The sequence below is a fragment of the Sinocyclocheilus rhinocerous genome, unplaced genomic scaffold, assembly GCF_001515625.1.
Source record: "Sinocyclocheilus rhinocerous isolate Xijiao unplaced genomic scaffold, SAMN03320098_v1.1 scaffold611, whole genome shotgun sequence".
Lineage (NCBI taxonomy): Eukaryota > Metazoa > Chordata > Actinopteri > Cypriniformes > Cyprinidae > Sinocyclocheilus > Sinocyclocheilus rhinocerous.
Window position 1 is genome coordinate 998,505 of NW_015623515.1, and position 17,536 is coordinate 1,016,040.

The following is a 17,536-nucleotide window of genomic DNA, read 5'->3' on the forward strand; positions in this document are numbered from 1 at the left end:
GCTTAAAGGGATAGTTCACCCAAAAATGAAAATTTGATGTTTATCTGCTTACCCCCAGGGCATCCAAGATGTAGGTGACTTTGTTTCTTCAGTAGAACACAAACAAAGATTTTTAACTCAAACCATTGCAGTCTGTCAGTCTTATAATGGAAGTGAATGGGAATCACGGCTTTGAGAGTCAAAAAATTGGACCATTGTAAAATGGACCATTGACACTCTATCTACAACCTCAGTTAGGAGTGTCAATGGTCCATTTGAGAGATAGCTGGCGGTAATGCACTTATAAGTCTGCGATCTGCCGTAAAGCAAGAAGAAGAAGAAGTGTCACGCGCCGGCTGTCGAGGACGCGCTCAGGACAGTTCAGACAGTGCGGTGAACTATTTTGGTTTTGTTTGTGTATGTTTTTTTTTTACTCTCAAAGCCGTGATTCCCATCCATTTACATTATAAGACTGATAGACTGCAACGGTTTGAGTTAAAAATCTTCGTTTGTGTTCTACTGAAGAAACAAAGTCACCTACATCTTGGATGCCCTGGGGGTAAGCAGATAAACATCAAATTTTCATTTTTGGGTGAACTATCCCTTTAAATACATAATGTAATATGCCTATATTATAACAAATACCTGCAGAGGGCGCCAACGGCCTGGTGATGTTTCATGTGATTCAACGGCGTTTAAATCCATTAAATTGCAATATTTGGCCATATGCAAAAAGTGAGAAACTTTTATTTTGAAATCGCGATCTACAATAAATCGCATATTTAGAAATATGTTGATGTATTCTCCTGTGTTGGCATAGGTTTAAATTAGAGATGCACCAATCGATCGGCCAGGGATCGGAATCGGCCGATTATCCTCATGATCGGCCGATCACTGTTTACAAAGAGTCGTTAATTATGTAGAAAATAGCTTTTCTATATAAATATGGCTCTAGATGGAAATCTCCTCGCAGCTTTTTCAGAATGTGTCGCGCTCATCAGCTGCAACTCTGCAGTTGGATACTATTATGCACGTCTCATGTTTATAGGACCAAAAATGTCTGATTGTCTAGTAATGTTAGTTTGGTTGAGAGTGAAAGCTGTGTTCCTCTCATACATAGGAGCCAGGACTATCTTATTTTCCCGCAGCTAAACGCCACACGCCGGAGATCCGGCACGGTGCTGGAGAACTTTAAGCCCTGTAAACAGAAATACAAAACAAACTCCAACTAATAAAAATAACAAAACCACATAAAATTACTTGCACTTAAAATAAAATAAAAAAAACGTAAAAATAAAAGCTAATTCAAAATATGAACAAATTCTGTAACAGTATAAAAATAATACTAAAATAAGCAGACACCCTTCATCTTTAATTTTAGTTTGTTCCTCACACAAAGCTATTAAAACTTGCAATATAGTGCACAAATCATGCAGACTTCTTTTGTTGTGCTTTTATGATTTTGTTGTTGTTGAGAAACCAGGATATTCTACTTCTCATACTTGTTTTATTCTTCCACAGAAGAAGAAAGTCGTTAAGATTTCAAACAACATAAGGGTAAGTAAATGATGCCAGTATTTTCATTTTTGGGTGAAATCCAAGGTCAATCGGTCAATATCACTTTAAGGTTCATTGACCAAGATGACTGAATATGTATGATTGAGGGAACCGTGTATGTGTTACAGATTATTACCTGCTTTTTGTCATGTTCTGGAACTTGGCTAAAGCATTCACAGGCCTGCCAGAATAAGATGTTTTCCTCACTAAACTCCTTCTTTAGAAACTCCTGCAGGAACACAGAAAAGTACATTTGGTTCTAAACTACTATCCTGTCCTGTGACATTAATACACTTCTGCTTTATGATATGGTGTCAACAAATGAACATGAAATGAACACAAACCATCAATCTGATATACACAAAGGCAAGCCTGTCAAACGGTCACAGGCCATAAGAATTGTATTTAGTTAACAATAAGCAAATGTCTAAGACACACTCCAGTACTTACAGAAAAATAGCGGACACCCACAGGATCCTGGAGCAAACGCTCAAAGCTGACGGCCCATGATGCAACACGGCGCTCTGAGAAGCGACAATGGTTGGTGACGCTGGGCAGACTACCATTACTTTCCAAACTGCTCACACTGCCGCAGTCATGACGCTTGAGACCGCTGCGCTCTGAACAAGACAGAGTAAATATGAGAGTCGAGATGATTTAGGTTCAGATTCTTGAACTGTTCTGGTCTGGATCACTAAAACAAATTCACTTCTCTGTTCTGAGATGAGATGTCTTTAATACTGTGGCATGAGGTGAGGAATAGGAATGATTTTTCATGTTAGGATGACAATATGCAGATAAATACTAAGAATCATCAAAGTGCATAATTTCAGTCAGTAGTGTTACCAGTTGAATTGGGAAAAAAAAAAGTTTTCAAACAGGTTTGCTTCAGTTGGAAATTGGTTGGTCAAACAGTCTCACTGCAAACTCACCATTGGTTGAACGAGTGTTGCTGTTGGGCTGGTCAGGTTTGCTCAAACTAAGTAATGTTGAAAAGGCCACAGAGCCACAGTGTTTACACATTTTGGGAAAATCAATGTAAAAAGGCCTTACTTATGGTTTAGGGTTAGAAGAATTTTAACATTTTAACTTTAAAGTGTTGCTGATTTGAATACAAAAATTAGGGATTTTGTGATTTGTAAGCAAGTAAAGCTAGAACATATGTAACTTGTGCTGTTTTGTATCTTTGTTACAAACTGTTGCGGTCCCTATCATGCGTAATATGTTTTCCTTGCTTTTCGATAGACAAGTCCGGACAAACCTCAAAGCTTTCTCTCTAAATATCGCTGTCATAACCGCCTTCAGACAAATTAAGGGAAACGTCCTCTGACACTGCCCAAAAACTTTCTCTGTGCACTGACCTAAACCAAATCTTTTAAGTGTAACTTTCTGTGTGAGATATGTTGTAAGGTTGTTGTAAGTACAGTAAAACAGTAATATTGTAAGTTATCAAGTTATTTCAAAATAACTTGTTTAATAATTTTAAAATGCATTTCTTTCCTGTGATAGCAAAGCTGGATTTTTTCAGCAGCCATTACTTCAGTCTTCAGTGTCACATGATCCTTCAGAAATCATTCTAATAGGCTTATTTAGTGGTCAAGAAACATTTCTTCTTATTATCATTGCTAAAAACAGTTGTGCTGCTTAATATTTTTGTGGAAACTGATTTTTTTTCACAGCATTTATTTGAAATAGAAATATTTAGTACAATTATTGTCTTTACTGTCACTTTTGATTTATTTAATGCATCCTTTCTGAATAAAAAAGTGACCCAAAACGTTTGAACAAAAGTGTATCTAAAAATCATTAACTACAGATTACTTCAATTACACATTCCACTCTGGAGAAAGTGTGTTTGCTTTATTCCCAGTGTACAAATGAAGTGCACTTGCTTAAATTATGATCTTATACTTCCCTTGTAACCTTTTTGTTGTATCTCTTCATAGACAAATGTAACACTTGAAGACTACACAAATAAAATCCAATGGCTCACACAGCAAACATCAGAACAACAGTCTACTTAAAGCTAACTTCAGAACTCATTAGACAACTTCCTGAACTCATTGATTTTGCTTGTTAGAAAGGGTTGAAAAAGAGTACTCACCTCCATCTGATGCAGCCGACTGAAAGAAAAGAAAAAAAGACATGAATGAGCAATTGCCATCCTGACTTCGGTGGGGTAATGGAGGAGAAAAAGAGGAGAGAGGTAAAGTTACAGAGCTGGAGAAAATGCCTGCAGACATCTCTGCAGTCTCTCTCATCTTAACTGAATGTGTGTGATATGTGTTTGTGGAGAGGGGAGGGTTTTTACATATGGCCGTTGATGTAGCTGTGTAGTAACACGCAGCTGTTCGCACTTCTGCTCCGGTTACCGCCCACAAAAACACACACACACATCAAATGACCTGACCCAGGCATGCCCAGACACTTGCAAAGACCATAACTTTAACAAAGAGCTTTAGTCAAGCTTTTCAGGTCATAAAAACACTCCTGCATCTCTGAGCATGGAGGGAAACCTGAATGAGAAGAAGAATGCAAATCAATATGCAAGTCCCAGGGATGTGGAAGTTGACCAATATGGTAGAACCATATAATAACTTATCTTACAGCCTATTCGTTAACATCAGCATCCCAGAGACCAACAGAGGTGTGTATATGTGTGTGTGTGTAGGCTGGGAGCAAAGCACATGGACAAACACACACCATGTTTGTTCAGTGGGAGGAAGTGTAACGGAATGAGGGCAGTTGTTGGGACAGCAGACGGACACACAAAGGAACAGAGACTTTTGTGAGGTGAATACAAATGAGATTTTACAAATGTGAAGGTGGGAGATAGAAGTTCTTTGTTGGCACATAATAAAATGAATCAGATTCATGACCTCTGGACAATGTTTACCAAGTGATATCATGCATGAACATGCACTATTCTGTCTGGTGCCATTTAACCAGACGGATTTGTTGTGTAGAGAGTTTTAATTTCAGCCGCAGGCACTTTTCATTGTATTCACCACTAAACCAATGCCAAACTTACAGCCGTCCAAAAAATCTTTCCTTCTAGACACAGACGCGCTCAGTGCATTGAAGGAATGTTCCAGGTTCAACAGTAATGCAGTTACAATGGACATCTAAGGGGCAAGACATTACAGAGCGTTTAAAATCAGAAATGAGCAATTACATTTACAAAAGTTAATACTTTTAGGGACTATTGTTCTAGGCAGATGAGATTATTCATACACACACATTATATATAAAAAATTAGATATAATATTCGGTATAAATATCAAGTAGGGATGCACCGATATAATTTTTTCCAGAACAAGCCGCTACCGATACTTTTATTTCTGGTACTTGCTGATGCCGAGTACCAATACCTGTATTTTCATTGCATTTATAATTTTTAAAAACACTGGGTACACAAACCAAACCAAAAGAATATGTATAATGTTAGTTAGCTTAGTTCATTTAGCAAATAGATATTTCCTTCCGTTATTTTTGCAGTATCAGACTAGTAATCACACTACTCACATACATAATGTTTAAGTATTGTTTCTATATTTTGGGAATAGGAACATTTATTCTGGAGCAATGCCTTGCCCCATGACTTCCACTATGTGTTCAGTATTTAAACACATTTTTTGAGGGATAAGTCAAAATGATTTATGGTGGGGAAAAAAATAAAGAGAAATCGTTTTTTAAAGAAAAAGAAATTATATTAAAATGAAGATCCTGAATGAATGAGTAAATAAATAAATGGTTTTCATTGTAATTATGTCATCATTTAGCTGAGCTGAAATCACAAAAGTAAGGAGTATTCATATGTGTCTCTAATGGTAATGAGTTAAAATAGCAGCTCATCAGCATTCAGAAATGGCACATTCCAGTCCCAGTACGTCACCACCATTATCAAATCTGAGCTCTTCTGACACTTTCAACATGACTAACGGAGAGCTATTTATATGCTAATAAAAGACAAGGATTCTGAGAATGGAGAACAGCCAAAAGCGGACACATATGACTTGATTCATTGTGGTTCATGTGAAGAACATCTTTCTGTTATCTTACAAATGGGTTTGACCAGTGATACATGAAGTGCTAAGCACGGATGCGTTAGTGATGATCTAAGACAGAAAAGAATCTTCAAATTATTAAAAATGTTCCAAGTCAAATAAGAACATGAAGTGCTTCCAACCATTTTTTTAAACATTTTTTTAAACATTTGTGAAAAAATATTAACCAAATAAAATTAATTTCTACTAGATTTTTAGATTTATATTATATTGCTATGGAGTTGCTATGAGTCCCTGATGATATTCTAAGTGATATTTTAACTGATATCCCCATTCACCAGATAGCTTGTTTTCCTTATTCAATATATTTTTTTCCTTATTCAATATATACAAGCTGCAAGATTTGAGCAATCATTCATCTATGTAGCATAAACAGTGCAAGACAAGTTAGCTATACAACAAATTTAATACCTATACCTTGAGGTGCATTTAAAATCCTTACCCTATAGTAAGAGCAATAATAAAGTGATGCTTTCCTTAGTGACAACAGCTAACAATATACAAATATTGTAGCATTCTATAAACATAAACATATGAAAACACTGCTAAAGCCTCATCTGCAATGTGTCTTTTTCCATCACATTCCAGTCCAAGAACGCTCTTAACACTGTGTACAGACACAAGAGGGACGGCCTTGAAAAACCACAAGCCTCCAGGCCACTTCAAAGCGCAAATGTGTCTTAAAATGGTGAGTTGCACAGGCCGGCTTACGCTGAACAACTCAAACTAGAGTCTACTAATATGATTCATGAGTCTGAGCCCTTACTGTGACAATCTCAAACCGAGACCCCTAGATAAAGACTTTCTCTCACAAAGTTCTACCAAACCCACTGATGTTAACCTCACTCCTTATAAGACCAGAAGTGGCCTCTTCTATGCTTCTAATTGTAGTGAGGGATGAAGTTAGTAATGGGAAACAGAGGGAGGAAAGACAGAGAAGGGAAGAAAATGAGAAGCTATGAAACGGCGTAGCCTGAATACCGTTCAGTTTGTGCCACCACCCTGGTGTATTTGGTCAGAAACTCTATGGCAACAATTCATCTCAGACCACAGACTGTGAGGCCACCAATGACACGCGTCTCAGGCAGGGGTGCTCTCTCTCTCTATATATATATATCACACGCTCCCATGAGCAAACGTGTTATTTGACGGGGTTTGTTTCACAGCAGCAAAATCTGGTAGGCGTACTGCGTGGCAGGGTTCAGCGGTGGCTTACAGACATCTGGTTGTTGTGACCCGCCGCGTGACTGAGTGATGTTTCTGTGAACCAATCAGATGCTTTGGAACTTATGAGAAGTAAAACCAAGGAACTGTATTTATGGATTCCAAGAGGAAATGATGAGGTAATTTCTGTGTTTAGAAGAAAACATGTTTAAGCCTGTTCACTAGAATAGCAAAGGGAAAATCTCACCGCATATCATCAAACCATAATAAGGCTCATTTTCTTTCTTTGGACTTACACTCTAAAAATGATATTTCATAGTTGTAAATACAATAAAGATTATTGGAGTACACTGGAAAATACATTTCTGTTTTTCTACTTCAAAACAAAAGTTCAGTTTTGTTTCTTTGTAATTGTGAAATTAACTGGTCATTTCTGAGTGAAAATTGTTTGTACACCAAATTGTCTTCAGTGTGTATATACACCATATTCAACAAAAACATGAGTTGTTTCTTGAAAAATATTGGCTTTGAAACAATTTTCACTAATACATTTAAAAAATAATGACAAAGAAACAGCAAGCAACACATTGAATTTAACCTGAACTCTTTAAGTAGAAATACTGAAATAGTATTTTTTGTGTGTGTAATATATATTCCAATAATGTTTAATTTACAATGAATCATGTTTTTTTTTTACCTTTTTTTACAATGTACTGATATTCTGGTTCCTAGATATCCATAAGTATCATCCAACTGGTACAAAAAAAAAGTAATTTCTGTCATCATCTGCCATCAAATGTTTTGTCTATACAATGAAAGTCAATGGGGTTCATTTTTTTACCCCAATGACTTTCAAAATATTTTCTTTTGTGTTCAACAGAAGAAAGATAATGCTATGAAATGATATGAGGGCGAGTGAATGTTGACCAAATTAAAATTTTTGGGTGAACTATTCCTGTAAGTATGAGTAATACCTATGCCTTGTAAACATCACAAATTACTTAAAGTAGAAACAGTTTCATTGCATTTCTAGGCCACACATACTGCTGCAAATATTCCTTACAATCATAAATGACTTTCTTCTGATGTCTTTGCACAACTGCCATACACCCTTCTTCTCGTGAATCTTCACACAGAGACTCGCTTTGTTTATATTTCCACCTTCTGGACTACGTGAGGTGACGACTTGCCCTTTTAACCTCCAAGAAATAAAAGGGTTATATCAGTATTTTGAGGAGGATTTGCATGTAGCAGCTTCATTTTCTTTCACTCGAAACAGTTTACACTACCTCTAGGCTGTCAAGTACAGTCTTTCTTTTCATTCAAGATGTTCTGTGAATTCAAACAAACACATTCTAGCTTCTTCTGGTGACATTTGTTGATAATGGAAGACAAAACCCACAGCCAGAGCACACAATCTCTAGGCTACAGCTAAAAACACCATTACAAAAGGCAAGCAGTTGGTCTAAACAAAATATCTTTGCTTGTCATAACATGTTTAAACTGTAAAAGTTACTGTAATACATATAGACAAAGACTAATCAAAAGGAGCCACAACCACAGGCGAGAATACACTTAAAATGTTCAATAAACTTAAGTTGAAAAAACAACTTGCATATTTGCTCTTTTAAAAAAAAAAAAAAATTTTTTTTTTACAGATCTAAGGATTATATCCATGTGCACTGTATTTGCTTCGCTGATGAAACCACTCTAACAAAACATTTAAAATATTAATATAAATACATATATTTAATATATTTTACAATTTAAATGTCAAAAACAAATGTAATCATACTTTAATTTAGTAAAGTATCGAATTAAATCTACTAAATGCACAGATTTTGTTCTGGACACTGTATATCCGGTTATGGCCACAGGAAATTATTAATGCAAATGTACAAATGTAAATTAATTAAATGCAATGCAATTAAGTTGTGACTAAATGTTCAACAACTGTGTCATTGTAACTAATTTTAATGAGCTAAATTGAAACTAAAGTAAGTGTGGACAGACGTCCAGACACACAACTGTGGAAACATCAGAGTGTGAAACGACTGTGTCTCAAGTCCAGCTGAGCCAGAGACTCCCTGCCGCAGCTGCTCGGTGTGGGAGTGCAGGAATGAGATAAAACAGCTAATGAGTAAAGCAGCTGATCCAACCAAGCCCGATCATTTGGATTTGGGAAAAAAAGAAAGAAAGAAAACACGATCGTAACCTGAGAAAAAGATTGTAGCACAAACTCACCGCTCTTGGGGGATGCTTTTTCCTGAAGGAAAGTCTCCTAATGAGACTCATAGTCAGGAGGCTTCTTCTCTTTGTCTGTGATTTTGGGTTCATTACTGCAACTGCATGTGTGGGTGATTGTGTGTGTATATGTGAATACCTGAAAATCTCCACCCAGGATCAGATGGCGACACAAAAAGTCTTGTCGGTACAGGTTCAGTCGGCCCCCAACATACGACAATATGCTACAGACTACTGAATGTTTTCTGCTGTAGTCATCATAACTAACCTGTGATATTAACTGATACTTCCTCAACCTCTTCCAACCAATCAGCTCTGTAATCAAACTGTTCCCTGTCTTTATTTGTACAGTTTTTTTTTGTGAGTTTAGTGAGGGAACTAGTTTTCGTCCTTTAGACAAAGAATGTCCCATAAATTCAGATAATATTTTGTCATGTGATATTAATTCATTTCAGCCCACTGTACCATTTACTGAAATATTTTTTTTTTTAATTTGTTACCATTTTAATGAAAATTACATTAAGTGACAACAATTATCAAATAAGGCTAAAAAATAATTAAAATACAAAATGTAAATACATGATTTATTTAAAAACAAAATATGTTTATTAACATCAATTAATACATTTAACGAATTAAAGCATTAAAGTGAAGTTTAAATCATATCGCTATTTTCAACTAAATATAGCGCATCGTTTTCGTTATCATTGATGTAATCACTACCAAAAAGCATTTTCATTGGCAATCCTGAATGATTATTTGAAGAAGTGTCTGGAGATAAATTTAGATGTTTTAGCACTGGGCATGGGTGGGCCTTTCCCAGACTAAAGCTACCAGGGAAGGGTGATTATATTATATGCTATTTTTCTTCTTCATTTTGGTTTCAAACCAGTTCTCAACTGCATTTGGGGATTCTGTGGTAGGAAAAAATAGAGTTTGCCAGCTCTATATAGGCTGGGCTGGTGTGTATGTTTCTGAGTGAGAATAGACTGTGAGCTCATGAATGTGTGTATGTGGGTTGGGTGTGTATGTATGAGAGAGAGATAAAGAGGGCTGTAGATTTACAATATTAGTTTCCGCTTATTCTCAGCGAACAGTTTCAGATTAAGGAAGTATCCCTTCTGCTGGTTGTGCAGGCTTGATCTGACTTTATAAACTGACTGAATGAACACACTCCTACTGTACATGAGCTATAAATATCTTTTAAAGTTTAGTTGAAGCTGCAGCCCAGCAAAGAAAATATGATTCCAGAGTCCTTTTCAAGGGGGCAAAACAAATCTCTTCCTCTTATCCCTGGCAGACAACAAACATCAGAGACCTCGGAGGAGACTTCCTTTGTGCCCGACGGAGGAAGGGAAAGCCTGATAAGATGGTTTGCTCGAGCAAAATGTGTCTACATCAAGTGTTCATTATACTAGCTGCCTTTCATCGATTTCTAAGCCCAGAAAATGTAAAATAAAGAAAAAACATCACATGGTTTGCTATTCACCTCTCAATGAAACCACATGATTACAGTGAAGGACGAAAAACAAAACCAGATGCAAAATGGAAACCACAAAATATCGTTTACCAAGGCCACGTATTCTCTTCCCAACCATAAAATGAACCACAGCAATATTTTAACCGCTCTCTTTGAATACATTGCCTGTGCAAGACAGTCCTTGTAATCATCAGGACGAAATGCAAAACTCACACTGACCTGGATCTTATGAGGAACAACGACTGGCTCGTCTCCAGGTGTAACTGATACCACATTCATTTATAAGAGGTCACAACCGGAGGACAGTGTCGGAATGTTTGGCCTCTGGACAGAACATCCTACAATACAATATACTACAATACAGTACAGTATCTAACCTGCGATCTATAGTTACAGTGATCCTTCTAGTTTCCATTGATGTTTTTGTGTCCACATTCAGAATGTATGAACCAGAAGTTTGTAAACCAGTTTTTGTTGAAAGTGCTTTTGTGAATCAGTGAAAGTGAATCCTGTGTATCAGATTAACTTGCAGTCTGCATATTTGGCTATGCACATTAAGTTTATTTACTTTAATATCTAAACTTTATTAAATATCTAAATAAAGTTTAGACCAATAGCAGAATAATATTAACCATGGCCAACAACACTAATGATGGTTAAAAATATTGTGGATTTTTTTTCTCAGTTTTGCCAGAACTATTTTTCATGAGGCAATTCCAATCAATGATCATAAGCAAATTTGTAGTGTAAAAGCTTGAACACAAATACCCATAAGTGACATATCTGTGAGCGTTTACACAGCTCCACATTTGCATCTGTGATTTGCACAGGATAAACATCTCTCCACTCCTTTGTGTAAGGGTAAGTCCTGGAGGAAAAGCATCCATCATCATCTAAGCTTAACCCATGACCCCACCCAAATACACTTTCAAGCGTTCTCCCTTTCCTCCCTCTCTTTGTACCGAACCAGTGGTCTTTCAAACTGAAACCTAACACTCATAATTATAAGCGGGTAGATCTCTTTCCTGACAAAAATAGTTCCCTGTGACCAAGTGTATACCCGCCAACCGCTTTCAGAGCTATCGTGGAGTATTGGAAGGAGACGACCTGTTAAATGACTGAGTCAGGCTTGGGAATCAAGGAAATAATTCATGGTATGTATGGAGGTTCTTCATTTTCAAAGAACCATTTTTTTAAATGCGAAGGGACTGAATAAGTTCTTGATTTACATTAGAGTTTTTAGATCAGTCTATTGGTCACTATGTTCTCTATAGCTTAGTAAGGCTATATTTACACTAGGGAATTTTAATTTTAAAACGCATTACTTTTGCTACGGTTACGCCTGTCGTTTACACTTCTCCAGCGTTTTTGACCCTCATGGCTGCCTACATTTGCTCTGTGTATCCTTGACGACCATGTAAACAATAACATCATGCTCATTGTTGTACCTGCCAGTGACTAGCAACCAGCTTCCTGTTTACACTTTTACGCGCATGTCAAGTGTGCATCAATTGCCATGTGACATGCGTTTTCGGTTGTGTAGTATGGATGGAGATCGTTTCTGAAATGCAGTGAAAACGCCAGTGTAGACAAGGATCATTTTCATTTTAAAACAAAAATCGCACTAGTGTAAACAGGGCCTAAAACTTAGTAAGCTGCCTGCCTAGACAGAATTTTAATTGGTTCCATATTCAGGAATTCTGCCTTCAAAGATATCTTTTTTTTTTTATTATAAATATATTTTATTTGATAAAAAGTACAGATAATTGCATATACTTCAAAAATTTTATTTTTTTTGTTTTGTTTTTTACAGAGGAGACAGCAATATAGGCAGCTCACTAAAACTGAGATCATAAAATTGATTAACTGACAAATGTGATTCACGCATTTTATTTTTGCATGAAATCTGCAAAAAAAATTACATAAATGTAAATGATAGCGGGTCATGATCCATTGTTGAAGGTTGTTGAAGCATAAAGTGCTGATTTGAAAAGGTTAATAATGAAGGGTAACAAGCAGCTGAAAATGACTGCTAAATGTTTTTTGTTTTGTTTTTTACAGAGGAGACAGCAATATAGGCAGCTCACTAAAACTGAGATCATAAAATTGATTAACTGACAAATGTGATTCACGCATTTTATTTTTGCATGAAATCTGCCAAGTACATAAATGTAAATGATAGCGGGTCATGATCCATTGTTGAAGGTTGTTGAAGCATAAAGTGCTGATTTGAAAAGGTTAATAATGAAGGGTAACAAGCAGCTGAAAATGACTGCTAAATGGCTCAAACAGGAAAAACTAAGCTGAGCTAAAGAGAGAAAATTATCCCCCTGGCTGCGTCCTCCAACAAATAAAAACAAGCAAAAGTCTGTGTATAACCCACATCAAACACTTTACATTAGCTTGCATTCTTTCATGTGAATAAGTCAATGTCTTGAAACAATTCGTTTCTACCATCACTAATGAGCAACAGTGGTGTATGTCCATTTGAGCCAGACACTCCTCAAAAGCTTTCATGTGATTATTTATTGTGTTACACCCTGTCTGCACCGGACACAATGCAACAACAGACGTGCCCAGTGTAGACATGCTGTTACCGTCAGATGCACCAGCTCTTGGGTGAAGGAGAGGGCTGTGGGGCAGCAGTGAATGCAGGTGGAGGTGAGGGTGAGAAGGGTGTTAGCCTTGGAGTTCATTTCACGCAGAAAATGCATGTGCCTGAACACACTTATTATTCATTTCACTGTCTATCTGAGCAGTGGTTCTCAACCAGGGGGTCAGGGCCCATTAGGGGACCTCAGCAAACTTCAATGGGGCTTCAAAGGATGACTTAAATTATTTAATAAATTATTATTAATATATTAACATAAAACATTTTGTAATGTCATGTCTTGTAAGAAATATGTTCTGTTTCAGACAAACTGTTTTGTTTCTTCCCCTGCAACGCAGAAGGGAAATAGCAATAAAACATCTTGACTTGATCTAAATTGAAACTAAATTGAAAATTCATTTTAATACAAATTATAATATTTGGATACTGTGTTGAACAAGAGAGAACCACTGATATAGAACACATCACACTTGCAAATATCAAGCATTTGCAGATACTAGCTTGGCATAACTATTAAAAAGTATTAAAGACCATTCACACCAAGAATGATAACAATAAACAATATTGTAATGATATTAGCATCCACACCAATGGACGTAATCAAAATAAGCACACACTGCAGTTTTGTCACCTGCTCAAGCTCTTTAAAGCAGGTTGGAATCTGTTTGGCTGTCAATGGTTTTATCACTCATCATCTGGAAAAAATCGTTCTGAAAGCGAGTCCAATGATATTGTTTCCCTTTGATATTATCATTATATCTGTTGTGTGGACTTACCTATTCTCATAGAATTACAACAGTTAATTAAACTTTATAGTTATAGTTATCATCCTCTGTGTGAATGGTCCATTAAAGTGAAATCAGGTCAAAGGAAGCATTTCTGTTGGACAGAGGAATAATCACATAGCCTGTGGTTTTAGGTTACCAGACCTGGGAGCACGGGGAGGCCGCGCATCTAGAGAAAGAAAATATCGCCCTTTAGCAGAACAGGTGGCCTCTGCTTAAAGAATCCGAAATGCAACTGTCAAACCACATGGAATAAGGACAAATACTGGCAAGGAAAATCATCCAAGAAGAATGAACACCAAGTACAGACTTGCGTCAAAGGACTGGACATGTTTTGCCTCATCTGGGAGTAGATATTTGAATGTTAAGTCATAATGGTGACCTCACAGATAACTGTCACCATCTAAACATATATAAAAAGCAAAGAAAGAAAAACAAATAAGGTATTGGTATCTGTACATAGGCATTACACTATGTGTTTTGCAATGGCAGCAAGGTGTGTGAAAGTGAATACACTTAGAGAAGTGTTGACAGATCGCTTAAGGCTAAATTTAACAAAGCAGCTTCATTGTAGAAGACCAACCCAAAGGAACAAGAGGAAAGATTGAGTCCAGTTCAGAAATCTGATGTCACTGATGTCATCCGTTTCAAGTATGGTTTACTTAAAGTTTAGTAAGTATAAAGATTTCACAAAACATTTCAGGGAGTCACTCCAAACCGACCAATAGATTCCAAAGTGAGACCACACATGCTTCTGTCAAAGCACAGAAACACTTTAAAAAACTACATATTCTCACTATATGAAGAACAAGCCTCATGCACAGTTTTATCCAAAACAGATGCAGACACTACAGAAGGAAACTTACAGCAGAGTGAAGAGTTAAAGTTGGCTCCATTAGTAAGTATTATTAGTCCTCAGCGCTCCTGTAGACACCCAGTGTAAATAAACATGTCCATTCAGCCGCACGCTCTGTGAGTTCACAGGATGAAGTTGGAGTGAATGTGTCTTTTTTTAGTTCCAGCTCTGTCCCTGATTTTAGCCTGTCTGACTTTCCCTCCTGCGCTCCGTCCCTTTTCCCTCCTCCCGTCTCCTTTCACTCTGCACTTCAGACAGATTCTCCTCCCACTGACTCCGCTAGCAATAAACCCTCACTCCCTCAGACCTACTGAAAAAAGCTGTGATGTCATGTTGATTTGAAAAGGAACTCAAAAAATTTACTTAATTTCGGACACATTCATTGAATCTCAGATTCAATAAGTTAATGATTTGAGGCATGTTGACTTTCTCACTTGCATAATGTTTTCTTAACATAATGTTACAAGTTCTCATGCACTAGAGAAAGTTCTGATGGAACGTTTGATAGACAGGAATGCTTAAAGGGTTACTCCACCCAAAAATGAAAATTTTGTCATTAATCACTTACCCCCATGTCGTTCCAAACCCGTAAAAGCTTTGTTCGTCTTCAGAACACAATTTAAGATATTTTGGATGAAAACCGGGAGGCTTGTGACTGTCCCATTGACTGCCAAGTAAATAACACTGTCAAGGCCCAGAAAAATATATAGCGCCATAGCGCCATTTTGGAGAGTATCCACTGAACGTAAACTGCATATGCTGTTCTACTTGTATGTGTCAGCCGCACCACACGGATACGTTTTCTACGTTTATTTACGCTTTGATTTGAATGAAAACAGCGTATCCGTGTGGTGCGGCTGACACAGAACAGCATACGCAGTTTGCGTTCAGTGGATACCCCAAAATGGCGCTACAGTGACGCGGAAGAGACGAATTGTTGAATAAAGTCGTTATTTTTGTGTACAAAAAGTATTCTCGTTGCTTCATAAAATTCAGATTGAACCACTGATGACAGATGGACTATTCTGACGATGTCTTTCATACTTTTCTGGGCCTTGACAGTGTTATTTACTTGGCAGTCAATGGGACAGACACAAGCCTCCCGGTTTTCATCCAAAATATCTTAAATTGTGTTCCGAAGACAAACAAAGCTTTTACGGGTTTGGAACGACATGGGGGTAAGTGATTAATGACAAAATTTTCATTTTGGGGTGGAGTAACCCTTTAAGGTGAGTTGTGTGACTGTGAAAATAGTCACTCAGGTCAGTTTGAAACCAAGCATGAATACAGCAAACTGAATTACTACAAGCAGAACTGGATACATCTATCAGAAATTCTCATTAGATAAGAGTGGGCTGCAGAAAAAGTTTATGAATTTGAATTTTCTCCACGTTTTGTCACATTATGGAGCATAAATTTCACCTTTGCAATTCATCAGTGGGCTTGCTGCAATTGTTGATAAGCTTTCAGTAAAGGTGAGGTAACATCAGCAACATTTTGTGAGCAAAAAAAAATAAAATTTGCCAAACAATAGCAGTGTTTCCCATACATTGATTTCTCCATGACGGCCCGCCACAATATCAAAACTGACCGCCACAAATAGATTTTCCAAAAGGGCTTTGACTTCGTTGAATAAACATGAGCACTGAATGTTTCAAAGTCAAAACGCGGCGCGGGTGTTTTTATATGAATTTATATTTGAAGGGAACCGACTGTCAGAAAAGTTTAAATGTCATTTTCATTTAATCTTTCCTATAATGTCCGATAATGTAGCGTTCATGAGCGCAGCGCTGCTTTGTGTACAGCTGTTAAAAGGGAAACTGCTATTTCTGCCACTCCAAAAGTGCCTCCTGCTGGCAGGGAATGAATTTGCTTTTTCAATAAGCCAGCCTATTGTTTTATATTTACATATATTTCCCCCAGGGGAAGTGCCACCACACATAGAGTGTAAGTCCGTGGGAAACACTGAATAGTAAATATGACTGCACATTAAAACTGGCAAGCAACATAAAATACATTTCCTTTAAAAAAAATTCAGCAAAGTACAAGGCTACTTTTGAATGGCCACCAATCAAAAAATATGTTTTCTTAACATAAAATTGCCACATTTGTGAAAACAAATCTCTTCAGCACAATCGTAACAACAATAACTCTAACATAACAGAAACTCTTTTAACCCTCTGGTGCTCCTCATTTGGGAGTCACACTTGTGATCACACTTGTGACACCTAAACTTTTACTTTTTTCCCCTCAGTAAAATCAATGTAACATATTTTTGTTCTATAATATTTTTTATTTTGTATTTTGAGATAACTTCATGGTTCTAATTAATATTTATGCAATGATTATGATCAATTTCTTACCATTGAAAATAATACACATTTTTAAAAAATATATATTACTTTTCAATTAATGCAGTATTTCATGTTAAAATCGAGTCAATGCCTTTAAAATCCCATTTTTGAAGACTGATTAGTGCCATCCGGTGGGAGTAAAATAAGAAAAACATCTGCAATTCCATGGTTTAGCCCATAGATTCCTATATAGCTCTATATAAAAGACCTATAAATTCTCTAATTGTTTTTAGACATAAATACTTATTTTTATTAAGTTGTGGGTTTAGATATTTAGACATTCTTAAAGAAAACTTTTTGTAAAGGTTTAGATTTTTTTGGTTTGAAATGTTGATTTGAAGCATCAGTTTTTGAATTGTTGTCCACTTTTTTTACTGCATTGCAGTTGAATTATTGCTTTTATTTTACATATTTGCTGTGTTACAGTCACACCAGTTCA

The 17,536-nt window shown here is 36.7% G+C and overlaps 1 protein-coding gene across 1 annotated transcript in view; it reads right to left on the reverse strand.

Moving 5' to 3' along the window:
* LOC107710430 (regulator of G-protein signaling 12-like) overlaps positions 1-17,536 on the reverse strand; it is a 39,108-nt gene that overhangs the window by 14,700 nt on the left and 6,872 nt on the right. The window contains exons 3-5 of the mRNA XM_016515232.1: positions 3,641-3,659; positions 1,987-2,156; positions 1,673-1,765 (exon numbers count right to left, since the gene is read on the reverse strand). Coding sequence (XP_016370718.1) covers positions 1,673-1,765; positions 1,987-2,156; positions 3,641-3,659 — 282 coding nt within the window. The remainder of the gene's footprint in view (positions 1-1,672; positions 1,766-1,986; positions 2,157-3,640; positions 3,660-17,536) is intronic.